Raw genomic sequence first — 19,898 nt, 5'->3', positions numbered from 1 at the left:
ACCACAACTTTCGGTGTTCTTATTGCAACTTCAGATGGTGGGCTAAACAGAAAAACATATCTCTGGACATCTTCTCTAGGCCTCTAGACCTAGCCTGACTTCGAATACAGGATCGATATCCTCCCATGACGGTAATCCAGACTGTCCTGTGTGTTCCTACAGACAGGCTACCCTTGGCTCCTGCCTTTGGGACGTGGGACTACGTTTTGTCGGGAGAACTAACTTACTACTGTAAAAAAGGGGCGGTAAATCTAAAACAATTGTTATTAACAAGAACGTCCATGATGGGTTCACACCTAACACAAGTGCCAGCAAGCTTTCAAGCACAGGTCTCACCCATCAATCAAAGTTACCTATCGCCCTGCAACACTAAAACATACGGTTAAGATTGTTCGTGTTTACAGCCCGTGACATAACAAGTACTAATCGGAGTCAGCCTCCTCCGGGCTATTTCGGGGTGTGTTTTGTGTTAGGTTGACGCGCAGCAGTTTTAAGCCCGATTACTGCCAAAATTTGAAAGACATAAATTCTTCAGAAAGCTCAAGCAAACAAAATGACAAACAGAAGAGAAGGGTGAAGGGTTTGTCACACACACACACAACACACACTCTCACACGCGTAGCTTACACATTTTATTGTTTTACTCAGGTTCTACTCTAGCGCTGTCATTGATACATACTTAGGGAGCTACATCCGCACAGTCTCTAGCCTGAGAAAAGGTTCCCCAGTGCTTGCACCGCGCCGAGGTGAAGACGAGAAAAAAACACGTGGTTTTCGAATATTTTAGGATAGAAAAGTTTTCGAATATTTTAGGATAGAAAAATCTACATTTTGGTGTCCTATATATATCAACATTACGTTCTCGTCTTCTGACAGCAGGGTCAATAGGTGGTCATGCCCTAACTGGTGACGATCCCAAAGAATTGAACTACGACACTGTCCCTCCCCCTTCTTTTGAAACAACAGGTTGAACGACATACCTATGATCCACGGTTGTCATCAAGCATTGTCATTGGTAGCCCAGGGAGCCACAATTAAAGACGCTCTCTCTAGTCTGGGAAGAGTGGTTTTCACAAGGCGCGCTTCTACCGTCTGGTGATCGTCTGTAGTGAATGAAGCAAACGTGAGTCAGATTTTCATTTTTTAATACCTTTTACCCTTTATTTCATTTCCGGGACCTTACACGTACGGTTGATAACTCTGGGACGTGGTTCTCTGTTGTTTTGGTAGAGGAAGATGGTGGTTTCCCCTAAGAACAGGACGCATAGCGCCCATTATTACGATTGGGGTGCGCATAACAGCACACTTTTCCACAGTACACAGCCTCGCCATGCATGATCGCTTACTGAAGAAACCTAAAGCAGTGTAAGTGAGCTTTTGCTATTGTGACGGGTGTCTGTACTTCTTTCAAACGCCGAATGTTTTTAACCCGTATTTAGAGTTGAAATTATCCCATACATATTACATTGCTTGTGTGTGTGTGTAGGTGTGTGTGTGTGTGTGTGTGTGTGTGTGTGTGTGTGTGTGTGTGTGTGTGTGTGTGTGTGTGTGTGTGTGTGTGTGTGTGTGTGTGTGTGTGTGTGTGTGTGTGTGATAATCACTCAGCACACTTGGCTGGAAATCCCGATACTGTTGGCTAAAAGTCGGCTAGTGACTCTTGGTTGCACAAATTGTCACGGTAACGTTGGGTAACATAAATTCGGGATTTTTCCGATAATGGTTGACTGAAATCAATCTAGCAGAACAATAAACCATCCTTTTTTTCTATTATTCTGTCACTATCATGTACTATCTTTGCACTAATCATATATATGGTAGATTTTGTCTCTAGTCGTGCTGACACCATAATATTTCAACTTGAAACTACCGTCCGCCGCACGCACAATGACAGTGTTGTCGGACAGGGGGCACATTAATTCGGGAGAGAAGATTCGTCTTGAATATCTTACCGCTAATCACATTTTATACAGCAGCTATTCGTTCCATCCTTGGCTTGAGGAGAGTGCTATGGATATAGACGTGTCCAAGTAAAAAAAATACACGAAAAAACGGCCGCACCGCACACATCAGGCCTTTGCTAACATCCCGTTTGTTGAGTGGGTTGAACGTCACTCAAAGTCGATCCCCACCGTCATGGCAACGTGTACATTATTCATGGCAAGTTAGCTGGATGCCGTAGCAATGGTTATACTACTATGTCCATGTGTTCCTTGTTGTGTTAGGAGCAAACTTCGAGGAAAATATCGTCTTCAGTCCACTATCACACGCAACATTTAGACAAAAAAGTGTTCCTCACAAACCTTTTGTCGTCTGCTTGACGACATGATTCTGGGTAACAATATGGCGGCGGGAAAATACACGTGCCGTAGGTTGTAGCAACAAAGAGGAGTTTTGATGATTGACCACACTTAGAATCCAGTTGCAGGTTAGCAAAAGAGATTGTAATAAGTTGTCTTGTAAATAATTGTGTTTAGCAGGCAGGAGATGTGACATTTGTCTTATAAACCAGCGAACAACCGTGCAGTGTGAGTCTCCCACGAAGCCCCCAGACTCTGTCAATAAGGGACGGAGAGTTTTTGACGTCGCCAACTTCTAATGCATGGTTATCAAAGCTTTTCAGGCAGTGTTCTGAATGTGTTAGCCTGTCAAGTTTGCATTTCTAGTGGTATTACTGATGTTGCATCTAGCACATATCCCTAAATACCCCGTTTTCGAAAAATCCCGAATTTAAGTACCCCACGAATTTTTGTTACCCAACGTTACATATAGCCCTTTAATCGTCTCCTGAGACTGGACAGCGAAACGTATACCAACAAGAGTTTCGTGAGACACTAATTTTCTCTGTCAAGTCTCGTTTCTGGTAAGGTGAATCCGACATTGTCAAAATAGCCCCCCCCCCATTAACTAGCTAAGGTCAAGGCGTAAAACTGCTTCTGTCATGATTTAATATGTTCTAAGATTCTAGTAGCTGCTAGCACTATACTTTGTCGAAAAATAGCTCTGTAGTGGTAAAAACAACACAGATATTCTCTTATTTGTCGGAGTTTTTATGTAGATATCTGTTATCCTCAGGCTGGTAAATTAACCGTAAAAGGTGCAGCTCCTCTCCCTTCTGAAAGAATGTTGGCCCATGGGTTTGTGTCTCGGCACTGCCTGAGGGACTTTGGTCGCTCTCTCTTCTTCTTTCAATCTTCTTATCACAGTTGCCAAGAAGGTTACGTTAATAGCTGTGTTTCTGCGAGCAGCATAACTCGAGAATTTGTGGAGGGATCTTTATGATATTATGTTCTGTCAAGGCTAATTTTTTTAAAGATGTACCAAATGTTGTTATATCTATGTAAAATGGAGATATTGCTTTTGGCGTGTCCGTGTGTCTGTCTTTATATGTGTCTGTTTGTTTGGTTGTTTGTTTGTTTGTGTTTGTTTGTGTTTCTGGCCTATTGTAGTCAGCATAACTCATTAACCTCTGGATGGATTACGATGGGAAACAAAGGTCCTCTGTAGAATTGTTCTTTCAGGCATGTATAATCGTCACCGATTATCGGGTCATGCAGTCATTTGAATTGAATATAGGTGGAAAGTAAAAACAAAAATGCTGTTTTATAACAGTAATACAGCCAAGGGCGTCCTAACCAAAAAAGCTGACGGTGAATTTTAAGAGACATGTTCATAGTTCATGCACCATTCACCATGACAGGCGCTTTTAGTCTGGGTAACGACAGGAAGAAATTTGTACAAAGGGGTGTGCTGCATTCCCTTAATTCTATACCTGATCATGAGTGAACTAGAGATTGATTAAATAATAATGTTTCCTTCAAAATGACTCATGTATATAACAGAGCAGAACTGATAGTGAAGTGAAGTTGATAACAGAACTTGGTAGACAGGCCGGGCCATTCAGCCTTAAAAGCTAGTCTCCTTTGCATGCCTCCCGGGCGGCGCCGGCGTTTATTTTTTGGGGGAACGCTCATTTGCCATTTTCAATTTATCGGGACCAGGTGACTTTGGCTGGGGGGACCGTATCTGCATGGGGGACCGGATGCGGCAGAATACGGTCCCCGAGCAGATACGTATATGGTCCCCCAAGCAGATACGGTCCCCCAGTAAAAGAACCTGGTCTCGATAAATTGAATATCGCGAATCAGCGCTCCCCACAAAAGGCCCGGGACGCCTGGAAAGGAGGCTAGAGTGGACGGCGGATCTGGACATAGCTCAGAGAAAGGTGTCCTGATGTGCGTAATCAAAGTGGACCGGCATGCCCCTCGAATTTGTCGGAGTCAAAGCTACGTCTCAGCTTCAAGCAGCGGACGCGGAGACACTTACCAGACTGATTCCAGGGCCTACAGAGCCAAGCTCCTCGGCTCCAGGGTTGACATGCCCCCAAGGAAATTCTACAACAGCCCCCAACGCCCAACCCACCCGAGTTAGTCTCTGCGAGTGACGATAGACAATAGAGGCTGGGATCGGGCATCCACAGCCTAACTGTGACACTGCCCCACCCTCTTCCTCAGTGGAAACAACAGGTCGAACGGCTCACCTGTGTGATTCATTGTTGTAACCGAGCACTATCCCGAATAATTATCAATTACCACCTGGTGTGACATGGACAAAAGTCAACAACAGTATTACACACGTAATCCTTAACTTATTATCTCCATGAAAAATGGAGATATAGTTTTGTCTGTGTGTGTGTGTGTCTGTGTGTCTGTGTTCCGCACTACTGTAGTCAGCATAACTCAAGAACCTCTTGATGGATTACGATGATATTTGGGATGTGGGCGGATGTTGGGAAGCCGAAATTCAAGGTCGATTTTGGTCCCCTGGTATGTGACCTTGGTACTGCAGGAGAACTTCCGTTTTTGTATCTTTTTTGACCTGGATGTGCTATGGTCTTGATTTTTTTGTGGCAGATAGCTTGTCAGGTAATGAAGAATTGGTGTAGGTTTGGGCCCCCTAGCTTCTAAAGTTTCTCGAACGTATTATTATTAGCTTTACGACGGGAGAAGCTAGCATTTGATGTCCTATCTTGACAAGACGTTCTCGTATGCTGACAGGTTCAATAGGTGTTCATATCATGCCCTAACTTGTAAGGGGCCTTTCACGGTTCTCCACCCAGGCCCTTTCATCCTGGGTAACGACCCGAAGACATGTCAATCCCCTCCACATCATTATTGATTATGTGTGCTACATTCCGATCGTTCTATTCCGGTTCTATTCCGATTCATTTTAAGACAGATACGTTCATTGTTCACCGGCCCAGCGAATGGAACTGCGACACTGCCCTCCCCTTCTTTAGAAACAGCGAGTTGAATACATTTTTAGTGGCATGTCGGTGGCCCGGTAGCAGGGTGTTTGGCCCAGAGGTCCTGGGTTCAAATCCGGGGTTTCCTGATTTTTCCCGTTGACGTTGTGCCCTTCGGAAATGCACTTTACACGACTTTTCTCGTGAAAATGAGGGTGAAAAGGAGCACCTACATGTAGCTTCGGTTAGGGCCGTCTATCGGATAGGATATTTTGACGTAAATAGAGGTCACGCGTTTGAGGAGATCTAGAGCCACATCTCGAGCGCACGTTAAAGAACCCACCACACAGAAAGAGTAAGGGTCCTTCCCAGTGTGAGTTGTCTGGGTTGACATCTTGAAAAGGTGATAATCATGTCAAGTTTTCCACAAATGTGGTGAATCTGAATAAATTCAATTGTAGCGATCGATAGATATTTAGCGAGCTATAATTGCAGACACTCTCTCTAGCATTCACCTGCAAAAACAACATGACACCAAATATCTCTTTGGTCATTGTCCTCTCTTTGTCTATTTAGGCATGTGTTATTGTCACCAATTTGAATTGAAAAGCTTGAAGGTAAAAAAAAAAGCTTTACAAAGGGACACCAAGGGGGTCCTTATCAAAAGGACTGACAGTGGCCCTACGGATTCTATGACGGACAGGTTCATTGTTCAACGTGGTAGGCCTTGTATTCTGGGCAAAGACACGAAAAGATTGTACAGATGGGTGTGCTACATTCTATTCATTCTATATCTGATCATGAGTGTAATAGAAATTCCTAATTATCTGTTGCTGAAAGTGACTCAGCTGAAAACAACTGGATAGCCGGATAAGCCTACAGAGGCTAGTTTTTCTTCTAGCCTGTGGAGTGAAATAAGTGTAACATTGAGTATTTTGCAGATACAAAATGGTTAAAACGGTTAGATATGACTGTTTGTATTATTTGTATCATTGCGTTTGATGTACTGTCCATCCCCCACCCTCGTAGTTTCAGTCGGGTCAGTTTGAGCTTAACACCTCGTAATCGACAAAGCCGGGTAATTGAGCTGACAAATAGGCTTTGCAAAAAAGCGTTTTTTATTGTATATTGACAATTTTTCCATTTCACGGTATTTTTATTAGTGCTCTCGCATTAGATTTGGAGTATATAGTGGAACTCAAAGCTCCGCCTCAGCTAAAAGCCGCGTCACATAGCCTGGATATCAGACTGATTCCAGGGCACACAGAGACAAGCTGCTCGGCTCCAGGGCTGACATGACCCGACGGAAATTCTACAACTGTTACAGCCCCTCCTCGCTCCCCCCGAGTCAGACTCTGCGACGATAGACAATAGAGGTCGGGAATCGGGCATCCAGGCTAACTGTGACACGGTCCCACCCTCTTCCTCAGTGGAAACAACAGGTTGAACGGCTAACCTATGTGTTTCATTGTTGTGACGTTAACCGGGCACTGTTCCGAGTAATTATCAAAGTGTCATAGCCACATGGTGTAACATTGGGAAAAAACTATACACGTATACCTTAAACTTATTTTTAATGTTAACGTATTACAATTAGTTTAATCACGATGGGAGAATCTAGCATTTCATGATCTTGACAAGACGTTCCCATATGCTGACAGCTTCAATAGGTGTTCATATCATGCAAGGGGTCCAACGAACGGAACTACGACACTGTCCCTAAACTTCTTTAGAAACAAAAGTTTGAACACGTTTTTAGTGGCGTCGCGGTGGCGCAGTTGCAGGGTGTTTGGCCCAGAACCCAGAGGTCCTGGGTTCAAATCCGGTTTCCTGATTTGTCCCGTTCACGTTGACTTTCCTCACCTCACTCAGGTGAAAATGAGTACCTAGCTTCGGTTAGGGACGTCCCTCGGATAAGACGTTAGATGGAGGTCCCGTGTTTGAGGAGAGCCACACCTCGAGCAGATTAAAGAACACGTCACACTTATCTAAAAGAGTAGGGGTCCTTCCCGGTGTGTGTGGATCAAAACGTACAGTCTGGTCTGGGTTGGCATCTTGAAAAGGTGATAGCAGGCACATGTCATGTCAATCCTACCACAAATGTGGTAAATCTAAATACATTTAATTGTAGCAATCCAGAACTGTTATTTGTAGATATTTTGCGAGCTACAATTGCAGACACTGTCTCTAGTCTAGGAAAACTTCACTCTTGCTACGTTTTATTCTCTCAACGTCTTGAAAGGGCGTCACCTGCAAAAACAACATGACACCAAATCCCTATTTGGTCACTGTCCCCTCTTTGTCCAATCTTCTTTGTATTAACTTTTCCAAAACGTCTATGTTTGTGTCTGTTGTGTGGTTGTGCGTTTGTTAACAGCATAATTCGAGAAGTCGTGGATGGAATTTAATGTTATTATGTTCTGTCAAGTCCAGTTTCTGGAAAGATGAACACTGTATTCAGTAGAATACTGTAATTCTTCATTTGTTAGCTGTAACTTAATTTTAGCTACAAGTAATTTAACAGTCACTAGTTAACCGTTAAAATTTCATCATCGCAAATATTTGATCACTAATATTTGAGACAGTAATGTTTGCTTCCATCGTTAAAATTAAGTGCCATGACCTACTCTATTTTCCCCCAACTGCTATATTTTCCTGCCGCTATAGTAAAGTGATTTACAGTAGTTCATTCATGCATGTATAATTGTCACAGATTGTTGGGTCCAACTTTGAATTGAAAAGCTCGAAAGTAAGAAAAAAAAACAGACGTTGCTTCACAACTGGATACCAAGGGGTCCAAATCAAAAGGACTGACTGTTGCCTCACGGATGTTAGGACGGTCAATTGTTCAACGTAACCTTAATTGACAGGCCAATTAATCCTGAGTTACGACCCTTACAAATCTTAATCCCCTCTACGTCTATTATGAGCTAGGTGTGCTACATTCCGATCATTCTATTCCGATTCATTTTAATGCGAACGCGTTCACTGCTCATTACTCATTGTACTCAGAGACGATGTCCTACCTGCAAACATACTGTTGAAGATGAATTCCACTTTCTGTTAACATGTCCCACGTATATTGAAGAAAGACAGACACTTATGAATGTTATCACCCGCAATTCAAATATAACTTTACTATCTAAGAGAAGCTCAGAAACGTTCAATTTACTTATATCATGTCCTGACGCAATTTCCTTGTACATAGGCCAATACATATCTACCTGTTTTCTCAAAAGAAATCGATTAATATCTGACGCAAGCAATTGATGTTTCCTGTGTATCATGTAACATAGTTCCACATATGTATTCTGTATTACTCTTATTGTATACCGTAGTGTTTAGACTTAAGTTTTGTAGTATTCAATAGCATTGTTAATAAGCAAAGACATATATGTATTGACATTTTGTACTGCCTACGAACTTGCCATACATTGTACCTGTTACATTTGTTGTGCAATAAACTTTACTTACTTACTTGTTAACTCATTGTTAATACAAACTATACCGACCCACTTACGTTGTTCCAACTTTATCCTCTTTTAGATTTTGTTGCAGTCTTGTACATATAAAGTATTGGCCATCTTCCTCCATTAGTTGGAAGGTATTGAAACATAATCGATATAATAACGATGATATATGGAAAGCCTAAATTTCGCTATATCGCTACGTAAACGTTGCAAAGACACCATCCACAGTGTAACCCGCTGAATGTTTTGTCTTACATACAGAGGCACTGGACACGACTAAAGCTGAAGATGACCAGTCACTTTGCGCTTGTCCTGGCACTGACGTTCCTGACCGTAGCCGTGTTTCCAGGTAAACATTCTATGATATAGAGAGGAATAAAGAAAATGAACATCTACCGTTTGTATGATACAGCTATTTATGTATATTAAACCCTATTCAGACGGGAGGAGGTGGCTTTTGAGGCCAGTGCCAACTTTCATGTCGAATAACGCCTGAACGGCTTATGCTAGAGTACGGTTAAAGTCGTGCCAAATGATTAGATTACGACTTAAAATAATCGAGTAGTTTCAAGTGCGTCTATGATGACATAAGTTGAAATCTGATCCTTTAACTCATTTTTCACTACAAGCCACCGGCGAATGGCAGGACCAACAGGGGAATGATGAAGATTCTTCATCTGACATCGACCAAGCTGAACATCTGCTTAGAGAACTTGAAGGTAGTGTTTTATTCTCCTTTTGAGGAGTTTCTGTTAGTAAACAGGGTTTCACAATAATCGCATACTCATGTATTTCATGTCAAAAATGCTGCCTGTACCATTGTATCATAATATAAAAAGAACATGTAAAAAGAGGAATTCGAAAGAGAAAGACATCAATGGAGTTTCAGCTGTTAACCAATTGAAACGAAATATTCTTTCTTGGTTGGCTATATATTATATTGTGGAGTAAAACTGCATCTTTTCGCGTATTTCAGTATAGAGCTTGCTACTTGACTTGTGTTTCTTTCCAGTGTACCTTTGTTTGCAATACAATTATCTGATTATATATTGTCTTATCTTCTTAACACAGATTTGGTGGAGGAAGAGGTGTTGGCCGAAGACAACAACGTCGGTGATGATGACATGGTCCTTCTTCCCCCAGAGAAACGACACGGTCAACATGACATCAATATAGTAATAAACCATGGTGAGTGTGCACTCTATGATTATAAACTGAGGATAATAAGTTAATGGTCTAAAACATATTCACCTTATAACTCTTTCGTTAAGCTTCTTGCAAAGAAGCATATTAAAGGTCTGAAAATTCAGAGGAATGGATGAATTTTATTTGTATTTGTATTTATTGACAATGAAAGACAAGTCATTACACTGGATCAGCCTAGGCAGCTTTCGCTGGTAACGGCTGACCCACAAATACAGACAAACATATAAACTACGCACAAAAAGTTCGGAAACTTAACTTTGGTCGATCATATTTCCGTTATTTTTTTACCGATTTCAATGTATTACATATCATTTAAAAGCTTTTTTGATTTCCTTTCCAATGATACCAAACTTATTGTGATTGCAAGTTCATGAAACGAGCATCAGGCCTGCTAAAGTGAGTGGGTCGAAGAAATAAATTGCCCAGATTACCTTACTATATAGTCAAACATGCTATTCCGTACATATTCTTCTGTTGATATTGACTTCTGTACGAGGATATTGTGAAAAATCAACAAGAATAAAAAAAGACATATTCATGAAAGCTAAATTCTTTTTCAAAACCAACAATCTGTATCTTAGTAACGGGTTAGCAAGGAATCTTAGTAACGGGTGGCCCAGCCACGCGCTGTCACTACAGCACGGCACCTCTTCCTCATACTCGTCACCTGTCGCGCAATGCGATGCTGTTGGATAGCGTCCCATTCCTCCACCAGCAGTCGTCATAGGTCAGCTAGCGTTGTTCTCTCGGTCACTCTTGCACGGACAGCTCGCCCAAGCTGATCCCATAGATGTTCGATTGGGTCCAGGTCCGGGCTCTTAGAGGGCCACTCCATCCTCTCTACACCTGCATGCTGGAGATGGTCGGCGATTATCCCTCCTCGGTGTGGGCGGGCGTTATCATCTTGCAGCAAGGCATTCGGCCCCATGTTATGAAGGAAAGGGATGGCCACCGGATCAAGTACTGTGTCACGATATCTTTCTGCATTGAGGGTTCCTGGTACAATGACAAGTCTTGTCTTTCCCCTGGAGGTAATGCCTCCCCCATACCATGACGCTGCCACCACCAAATGCTGTGGTGTAAACAATTGGATCTTCGATGTGCTAAAACTAACCTTGGATGTCCTGTGTGCTAGAAGTAACCTTGGATGGTCTGTGTTCTAAAAATAATCTTAGAACCTGAGGAAACCATATATTGAATCATCATCCGCGCCCATACCAATAGGATGTCACAGCGCCCGTATGACACCAATAGGGAATTTTGGGCACTTTTTCTCTGTGACCCACTCATGTTATTAGTCCTGGTACTTGTTCCGTGGGTTTTCAATCACAATAAGTTTGTTATCATAGAAAAGGGAATCACACAAGCTTTATAATGATATATGAGGCATCAAAATTGGTGAAAAAACAACGGAGATATGATCAACCAAAGTTAAGTTTCCGAACTTTTTGTGCGTAGTTTAGTAAGATCATTACACTATTATAATACATACATAGTTAATGCGATACAATACAATGCATAAATACAGTATAGAATCATTTGACTCAGTAACTACCATGCAAATATATACATATGAATTTTATTCATATCAGTTTTGCTCTATTTCAACCATACCAGGCCGAGGACCAATGCGGGCACAAAAAGAAACAGAAGGACATGCATCAATCATTTTGCATTTATTCATTAAAGTGTATTCCTGGCTTGCATATATTGGCCTTGGTACGGACTATTGAAATTGAACCGTTTTTACTATACTTATTTTCAGGCCCAAACAGACCGGGAAGACCGGGTATGTACGTGCGTCTCTCCCTGTCTCTCTTAAAGTTGTTAAGAGCCTCAACTACATACATTTCTTTTTGATAGCAGCTATAGCTTATCATATCCTAGGAATAAAGTGAACTGATGATTCAGTACGTTGGTACGTACGATCGAAAGTTAACCGTTTTCACTGACCTTATTTTCAGGCCAAAACAGACCGGGACAAGGAAGACCGGGTATGTATGTGCGCGTCTCTCTGTCTCTGTTTCTGTCTCTTTCTCTCTCTGTCTCTGTCTCTGTCTCTCTCTCTCTCTCTCTCTCTCTCTCTCTCTCTCTGTCTGTCTCTCTCTCTCTTTGTCTCTCTCTCACTTTCTTTCTCTCTCATTCTCTGTGACTGAACTGATGAATTATATATATATATATATATATATATATAATTCATCAGTTCAGTCACAGAGAGTTCAATTCATCAGTTCAGTTCATATAATTCATCAGTTATATATAGGTACATTATCATTCCTTTGTACGTAACATCAAAACGTTTCTTTCAGGTTACGCTTTGCCTACTAACCTAAACATTGCACTTGGAAGAGCGGCGTTTCAGTCTAGTGTTGGCCATGGCGGAACCGCCGGGCGAGCTGTCGACGGAAACAGAAGAACGCACTGGAATTCCGCTTCCTGCATACATACAGAGGCAGAAGACGACCCATGGTGGTATGTCGACTTGGGAAAGTCGGTCACAGTCGACCACGTTTCCGTTATCGGGCGTCAAGACTGCTGCACAGATTGGCTCACACCCTTCGATGTCCTCGTTGGGACCAGCACTCACCCGCACACGATCGCGACTAGGAACCGCATGTGTGGTGGGCACCACTACTACCCACCGAGTGTTAACGAGAAAGTTGTCCACTGCGGCGGGTTGAGGGGCCGGTACGTGTTCATCAGACTGCCGGGGAAGCATCGAATCATATCGCTGTGCGAAGTCGAGGTTTATGCAGGTGAGACTAGACAAACATTACTATCTCCATGAAAAATAGAGATATAGTTTTGGGTATGTCTGTGTGTCTGTGTGTCTGTTTGTCTCTTTGTTTGTTTGTTTGTCTCTTTGTTTGTTTGTGTTTCCGAACTACTGAAGTCAGCATAACTCAAGAACCTCTTGATGGATCACGATAATATTTGGTATGTGGGCGGGTGTTGTGAAGCCGTAATTCAAGGTCGATTTTGGGCCCCCTGGTATGTGACCTTGGTACTGCCGCAGAAATTCCATTTTTGTATCTCTTGACCTGGATGTGCTATGGTCTTGATTTTTTGTGGCAGATAGCTTGTGATGTAAAATACGGCGGCCATTTTTAATTTCCCGGGGTCAGCTCGGGGTTATGCACCAAAACGAGGATGGAGACGATACAGTTTGCTATTAATAACAGTCTTCTTTCATTCTCGTGAAGCTCCAAACTTAGCGCTGGGAAAACCAACTGTCCAGTCGGCTGTCGGTCACGGCGGGTATGCCTCCCGAGCGACTGATGGTTGCAGGGCCAGGCACTGGGATAACCGGTGCTGCACTGCCACTCCGGCACAGTCCAACCCTTGGTTGCAAGTCGACCTCGGCAAGCCTACAACAGTCCAGTGGGTGGTCATCGTCAATCGCGGGGACTGTTGCAGAGAGCGAATCAACCCCTATACCATCCACATCGGAAACGATGAACATGTAGACCATAACCCACGCTGTGGCGGCCATCATTCTATCCCCCTTAGTCACGAAAAGAACATGGATGCCATCAACTGCAACGGACTGAGAGGACGATACGTGGGGATCCGCCTGCCTGGCAACAGCCGTATCCTGACAGTCTGTGAACTCGAAGTCTATGCAGGTACGTATGTAAAATAAAACCTTTACCTTTTGTTCCAAACATTATCACTCTTTTAAAGTCGACTAGATGTGAGAAATAGAGACAGAGAGAGTGATGAGAGTGAGATAGATGTATAGAAAGAGAGACTTACAGACATTGCCATTATAATTTTTTACAGGTAACATATACAGTAAGAGGACACCTGAACTACGTGGTACCGGCTGTGGAACACATAAGGTTAGTGTGTACACTACTGTAAGGCAGTAAGTAAAGTTAAAAGAAGCACATCCATTGGAGAGTAAACATCAAAAATCAGTTTGTTGTTTTGTTTTCTTGTTTTTGATTTAAATCCATGTCTGTGCAATGTTGTCATAACCATACAAACCCTTGCGACTCACCGTTGCCAACTCCTAGGCCAAAGTCTTTGCCGTTGTTCTGTCGATTATAGGAGTTTTTAATGTACTGTATGTCTATGTAAGTATGTATGGTAGTGTATACACAAACGTATTGATGTGTCCACACAGGAGGGAGAGAGCTGGGTATCACCGGATGAGGATGAACACAACTGCATGTGTGACATTGGTGAAGAGATTTGCTACAAGGTGGACTGTGGGACGGATGGAAAACAACAACCCATCAAGAACCAAGACGGATTGTGGGACTGTCCGAAACAGGAGGAGAAGGAGGAAACCGGTAAATATCGTTTATCTACAAAAAGGATTGGGTATAAAAATATCAGGTCCCCTTGAAATACAGACTCCCAGCGTTTTTGCTGTCAAGCACAGATAATAGAGATTGCAGAAGAAACGAGTTTAAAATAATAGTAATTCATAGTTCATACAGTTATTTCAAAGCTACCCTTGCTTACAGAGATGGGTAAGAGTATCGAAAGTAAAAGCAGATCATATACATATATTATTATTTTTCCAGCACGTGAGTTCCTGGACGAAACCATGGAGGATTGGATGGACCACTTTGAGGAGTAACTTACTGGTGAGTAAGATCCGGAGATTGTGTTTTTTCAATTTGTCTGTACAAAGTATCTTTTTGTGTGATACTCACTTATGCAGTATGGTCTGACTATTAATGGTTGTTTGTACTCTATATTGCAGGCTGGAGTTAAGAAGATCAGTTCTACAAACTGATGAACCTGACCAATGAAAACCCACTCGGTGTGCCTTACTTTTCACATGTTTACCTTACTCTTTACTAGTACTAGTCTGTGCGTACTTCTTGCACAGAATTCCGAACGGTATTTGCAACTCATTTTAAATTCATCACTTTAATTTGTCAAATCTTGCAGATATTGTCCTCTTCCTCCCTCCTCCTCTTATAAAGTATGATGGTATTTATTTCTGCTTTTCTAAACTGGGATCTGTTCATCTGGTGACAGCTATTTTCCTGCATACTTAAGTACCTCTACTGCAGGGGTACGATAATACAATACATACAGTGTATGTTTTCAAGCATATCATATAGATTAGTTAGCTGTGTTGACAGCAGTGAGGATGAAAGGGACGTTCTTTTTTAAACAAAAGGAAACGTTTGTTTAGATTCGTGTAAGTGTTTGAGGTCTTGGACTAGAGATGTCATCTACGGAAGTTACAGGTCTTATCGCGTGAGTCCTTTGATGCAATGGTAAAGAAAACACAACGCCCTTCAACGATACCAGTACTGTAGTATCAAGATACTACAGGACTGGTATCTAGACCATAAAATGCATATAAAAATGAACATGTACAGAAGGGTTATTAAAGTCTTGGTCAACATTACAACAGTCTCAAACAAGAGTTCTACGACCTCATACCTTCGTCAAATGATTTTGACCTTTATGACTGACGTATTAGGAGTGTTTTTCATCAATCATCAATCATACCAGTTGACCCTCTTCACCCAAATAACATAAGTTGTCCAAACCTCCTTGTTATGACTATGAGCTTAACAAAGAAGGTTATGCTAACATTTATCATCAATTATGCAAATAAGCTCCCTCCTTATTAGCATAATTTGATTCCAAGGTGTTCACATTCACACAACTTCCTAATGCCACAAGTATGAAATTGCCGTCATTTACTAGTATGGAATTATAGTAGTTTCTCATTGATTATGCTAATTAGGCCAACATTTGCATATTTCCTATCTATCAACATTCCTCTCTTCCTTAGTTACAAATGTCACATATTTGAATAGTCATATCATGGAACACAGCAGATTTTTAAAATTGCCTCATTAATCATGTGAGTTAGAATTTGATTTGCATAATTATCATCCAATCATACAAAGCATCACGTAAGCTATCTACATACCAAAAATCATGACCATCCATCAAGACCATCTCGAGTTATAGTTTTTCTCATTAATTATGTCAATGAGGTTCTCATTTGCAAAGCTGATATCTATTAATATTTCTCTCTTCCTTAGTTACATATGTCACATGTTTGAGAGTCCTATCATGGAAATTGATGGATGTATAAACTTTCCTCATTAATCATGCAAATTAGATACTGATTTGCATAATAAGTATCTAATCATGTACATCAGCACTCAAGCTATGTACTTACAAAAATTTATGACCATCCACCAAGCCCTTCTTGAGTAATTCCCTTTCAAAGTCTGAAGCAAAACCTGCCCCTGCTATAGCCAACCCATACGTCTGCTTGGAGACTACCTTACCAATGCCAACAGCTGGCTGACAGCCAATTTGTGTAACTGACGTTTCCTGCCTCCAATATGACCCCTCAGGACCCTTGCCCTATGCATGACGCCTTGGAATAACACAGCCAGCACGTACACATACTTCAGCATACAATGTAACACATTTTTACACTTTTCTCGTCAATTATGCAAAACACTTCGCCCAAAATCTAATCATCTTGAGATTTCCCACATACACACCGACACACCAACTACGACAACAAACCATCCAGGCGTTCTCGACTTATTTTGTTCACTAACAGACACACAGACAAGCACCATCGAATAACCTTGTCGACGAAACCATTTCGTCGACGAAGGTAATAACAACATTGACGTGACCATTTCCCCTTCTAAACTAAATGGTCAGAGTGACACAAACTTTGGTAAGCGCATTCTAAGGTGTTTAACATAACACACAGCACTCCCATAAGACAGGACGAGATCGAGGGATGATAAAAGGATAGAGAGAGGTCGTGACCTGTTGTTGGTACCAAAAAAAGACAAAAAAACTTATGGTGGGTTGAGGGAGAAAATGGTCCTATATACTAAAAACTGCTTCGTAGTAGTACGTTGTAGGAAGGGAAACAGTAATATTTGCCCAGAGGAAAGAGCAATTTTTGAAATGTGTGATAGAAAGGTTGCAAACAAAACGTTTATCTCAGAAATCTACAGTACTTCACCAAGACTTTACAGCAAATGAAAAAAAAAACTCATGTTAAGACATTGTCAGAAGAGACAATGATTGGATATCACGTAAATACCATTTTATACTCTAAATATAGCTGGACACACTCTTCACTTCCTACATAGTACTTACATTGACAAGTGTTATATTATTATTTTTTTGCTTATTCTGAAGAATCAAGATTCCTTTAAATGATCATATGACAAATAGCTACACTGCTACGAGGTGGGAAAATGTATACAAACTTGGCACACTTTTCTAATAAGGGTGACATGCTTTGGGGTAGCAAAAGTTAGATTAGCTCTTCATTTTAAGTAGTCCAAAATCAGTAAAAGATAAGATATATACTTGGTGATTCAGAACGCTCAACCTATCTTGTAGAATATCAATCAATCAAGAGCACTTTATACTAGCTTATAACATGTTACTAACGGAGACCTCCTTGGAACAGAATTTCACTTGCTTTGACTTGCTTTCACTAGTTTTGGCTGGACGATATCTCATTAACAAAGCTTCCACTATTCATGCATTACATCTATACTTTTACCATCAAAGTTGATTAGTATGGGAAGTTTAGGTTTAAAACAACATGATTATCTAACACTTTATAGCGTAAAGGACTAGCAGAATATGAATGGCTTCATTTGAACGTGAATTGTTGTCATCAATGTGTATTGTCTATACGTTCCGATGCGGTCTATAAGACCTAGAAAAGAACCCGCGAAGAAGCTGACATATGGAAGGATATTGTGAGAAACATGACAAAATGGCACTATCTGGACAGAACTATTTACTAACGTTTTTTTATAAACTTATCATATGTATTGATATTTAGTATGGTGGCAATAAAACTGCAGTTTGAGGACCAAATGCTGCTCTGGTGTTTTATCATTGAGTAGATATTTTGATTGTTGCCTATGGCGTGACGTATAGTATATGAATCAATCAACATAGTTTTAACCTGCTGAAGTACAGTTCCTGTCCGATAGAGGGCACTCGGCCATTACAGTGGGGATCATACAAGGTGTCTGCCCCGTACTGGCCCCTTGGCCTGGAAAAGAAGTAGATAAACAACATATCTTAAGCTACATAGACAGTTCAACAAACGAAAACTCCTAATTACACTAAGTCTTATTTTCAGTAACTGATTTGAATAATACTTACCATTATTTATATATTCCCATATTACATGAATTAACGACAATTTCTATATGACTTATACAAATGAGGCCTGATTTTTATTTTAAGTCAAATATAATGATATTCATCTCGATTGGAAATAGATATATAGCTAGAATGCACGGCCACTGGTCGGAAAAGGTATGACGTCAGCCTAAAAAAGAAATGCATGCATAATGTACATTTGATGCCAGGTCCTCCGACCACGTCTAAAGCGCAAGGTGACTTTAGGCTTCATACGACAATTTTCCTCATCACTCATACCGGAGGACCTGTGGCTATGCATGATAAAAACGATACTTTGAGTGATGTCTTAATCACATTATATCTCGTACGCTATATACGTGTAACAAATATCAAGACCTACCCATATAACAAATATCAATACAATCCATCCAGGCCTTCTTGAGTTATGCTAGTGGCCATCTACATACATTCATACATACACATACTAGCAATCCACAATGTCACTGCAGCCTAGAGCCCAATCCGCCTTAGAAGGTCAACAAGTAGCATCTTCTCTGGCTAGCTAATATAATAGCAAATTGCAGAACTCATTAAAGACGTTAATCAGAAGCAAACAATTTACGAATTGTAGGCAGGCAGGTAGCTCAGGTTTTGGTCCCCTCAAAAAGAAAAACACAAAACACACGCACTGTAGTACGTATACAAACACCCACGAACACAAACAAAAGGACGAACGGAAACAATACACAAACATGCAAGCACAGCCAAAAACACAAACGCACAAACACGCACACACACACACAGACCCACATAAACACACACACAAAGACGAACGCACACTCATACACAAACGTGTATGCAGCGACACAAGCACACGCGCACACACACACACACACACACGTACACACACACACACACACACACGTACACACACGTACACACAGACATACACAGAAACACACACATTCACAGAAACACACACACAAACAAACACACATAAACAGACGCACACATACACACACATACATACACACACATACACACACACACACACACACACACACACACCAACACGCAAAGACGCATTCTCAAGTGGTGTAGTCCATTCGTTTGTAAAGTAGTTTTTGTTATGGACATTAACTAGATAATTTGGGTGTATTTCAAAGAAACGCTGGCACATAATCCTGCTTTTCCCTGTTTTACGTTGGAAATTGATATCGACCAAGAGAAACGAGGTGACAAATGCATCTCATCGTCTCTGGTCACCCCTCCAAATATTTGGTTGCACCCGCCGAACTGTGATGTGATGCACCACTCAATTAATGTTTTAAGCCTCATAGCATATAGAGCGTTTAATAGCGGCAAACACGGGGGGGGGGGGTGCAATAACCATTGAGAAAAGTATCATCCCTGCACTAAATTCAAAAGATACAAAGAAGATGTAAAAAGTACCAGAGATAATGTCATTGTTATCGACAAGAGGTACTTATTCTGAAGTTCATTTGCATTTATTCAGGCCTTAGCAACGAGAAAAAGACATCAGGGCCAACTAACATCGCCATCTTGTTATCTCGTAAAAAGTAAGTAAAGCAGTCATCCTAAATTGAGGTGAAGCATAATGCTTTTTTTCAAGTACATATCGTTAGTGGTAGTGCAATGCGGCTTCGCCACGTCTCGCGTTTTTGGCCAAGCACGCCGGGTCACCCCTACTCTTCGAGATAAGTGTGTTGGGTTCTTTTACGTGCCGACGTTTGACGCTTGAGACTTACGCCCGAAGCTGCCTCATACACGGGGCCGCCGGCTTTACGTCACACAACGCGCCTCAGGATAACACGACGCGCCTCTGG

At 41.5% G+C, this 19,898-nt stretch overlaps 1 protein-coding gene across 1 annotated transcript; it reads left to right on the top strand.

Moving 5' to 3' along the window:
- Positions 1–971: 971 nt before the first annotated feature.
- On the top strand, positions 972–14,554 carry LOC136439894 (uncharacterized). The gene is made up of 11 exons (XM_066435551.1): positions 972–1,123; positions 8,976–9,061; positions 9,342–9,431; positions 9,784–9,900; positions 11,684–11,707; positions 11,883–11,912; positions 12,228–12,674; positions 13,122–13,544; positions 13,702–13,760; positions 14,048–14,216; positions 14,454–14,554. The coding sequence occupies exons 1-11, from the start codon at positions 1,113–1,115 to the stop codon at positions 14,507–14,509; spliced, it is 1,512 nt and encodes a 503-aa protein (XP_066291648.1). The 5' UTR covers positions 972–1,112; the 3' UTR covers positions 14,510–14,554.
- The last annotated feature ends 5,344 nt before the right edge of the window (positions 14,555–19,898 follow it).

This window comes from Branchiostoma lanceolatum, chromosome 8 (assembly GCF_035083965.1).
Source record: "Branchiostoma lanceolatum isolate klBraLanc5 chromosome 8, klBraLanc5.hap2, whole genome shotgun sequence".
Taxonomy (NCBI): domain Eukaryota; kingdom Metazoa; phylum Chordata; class Leptocardii; order Amphioxiformes; family Branchiostomatidae; genus Branchiostoma; species Branchiostoma lanceolatum.
The sequence above is the reverse complement of the archived record's forward strand: the minus strand, read 5'-3'. Positions and strand labels throughout refer to the sequence as shown.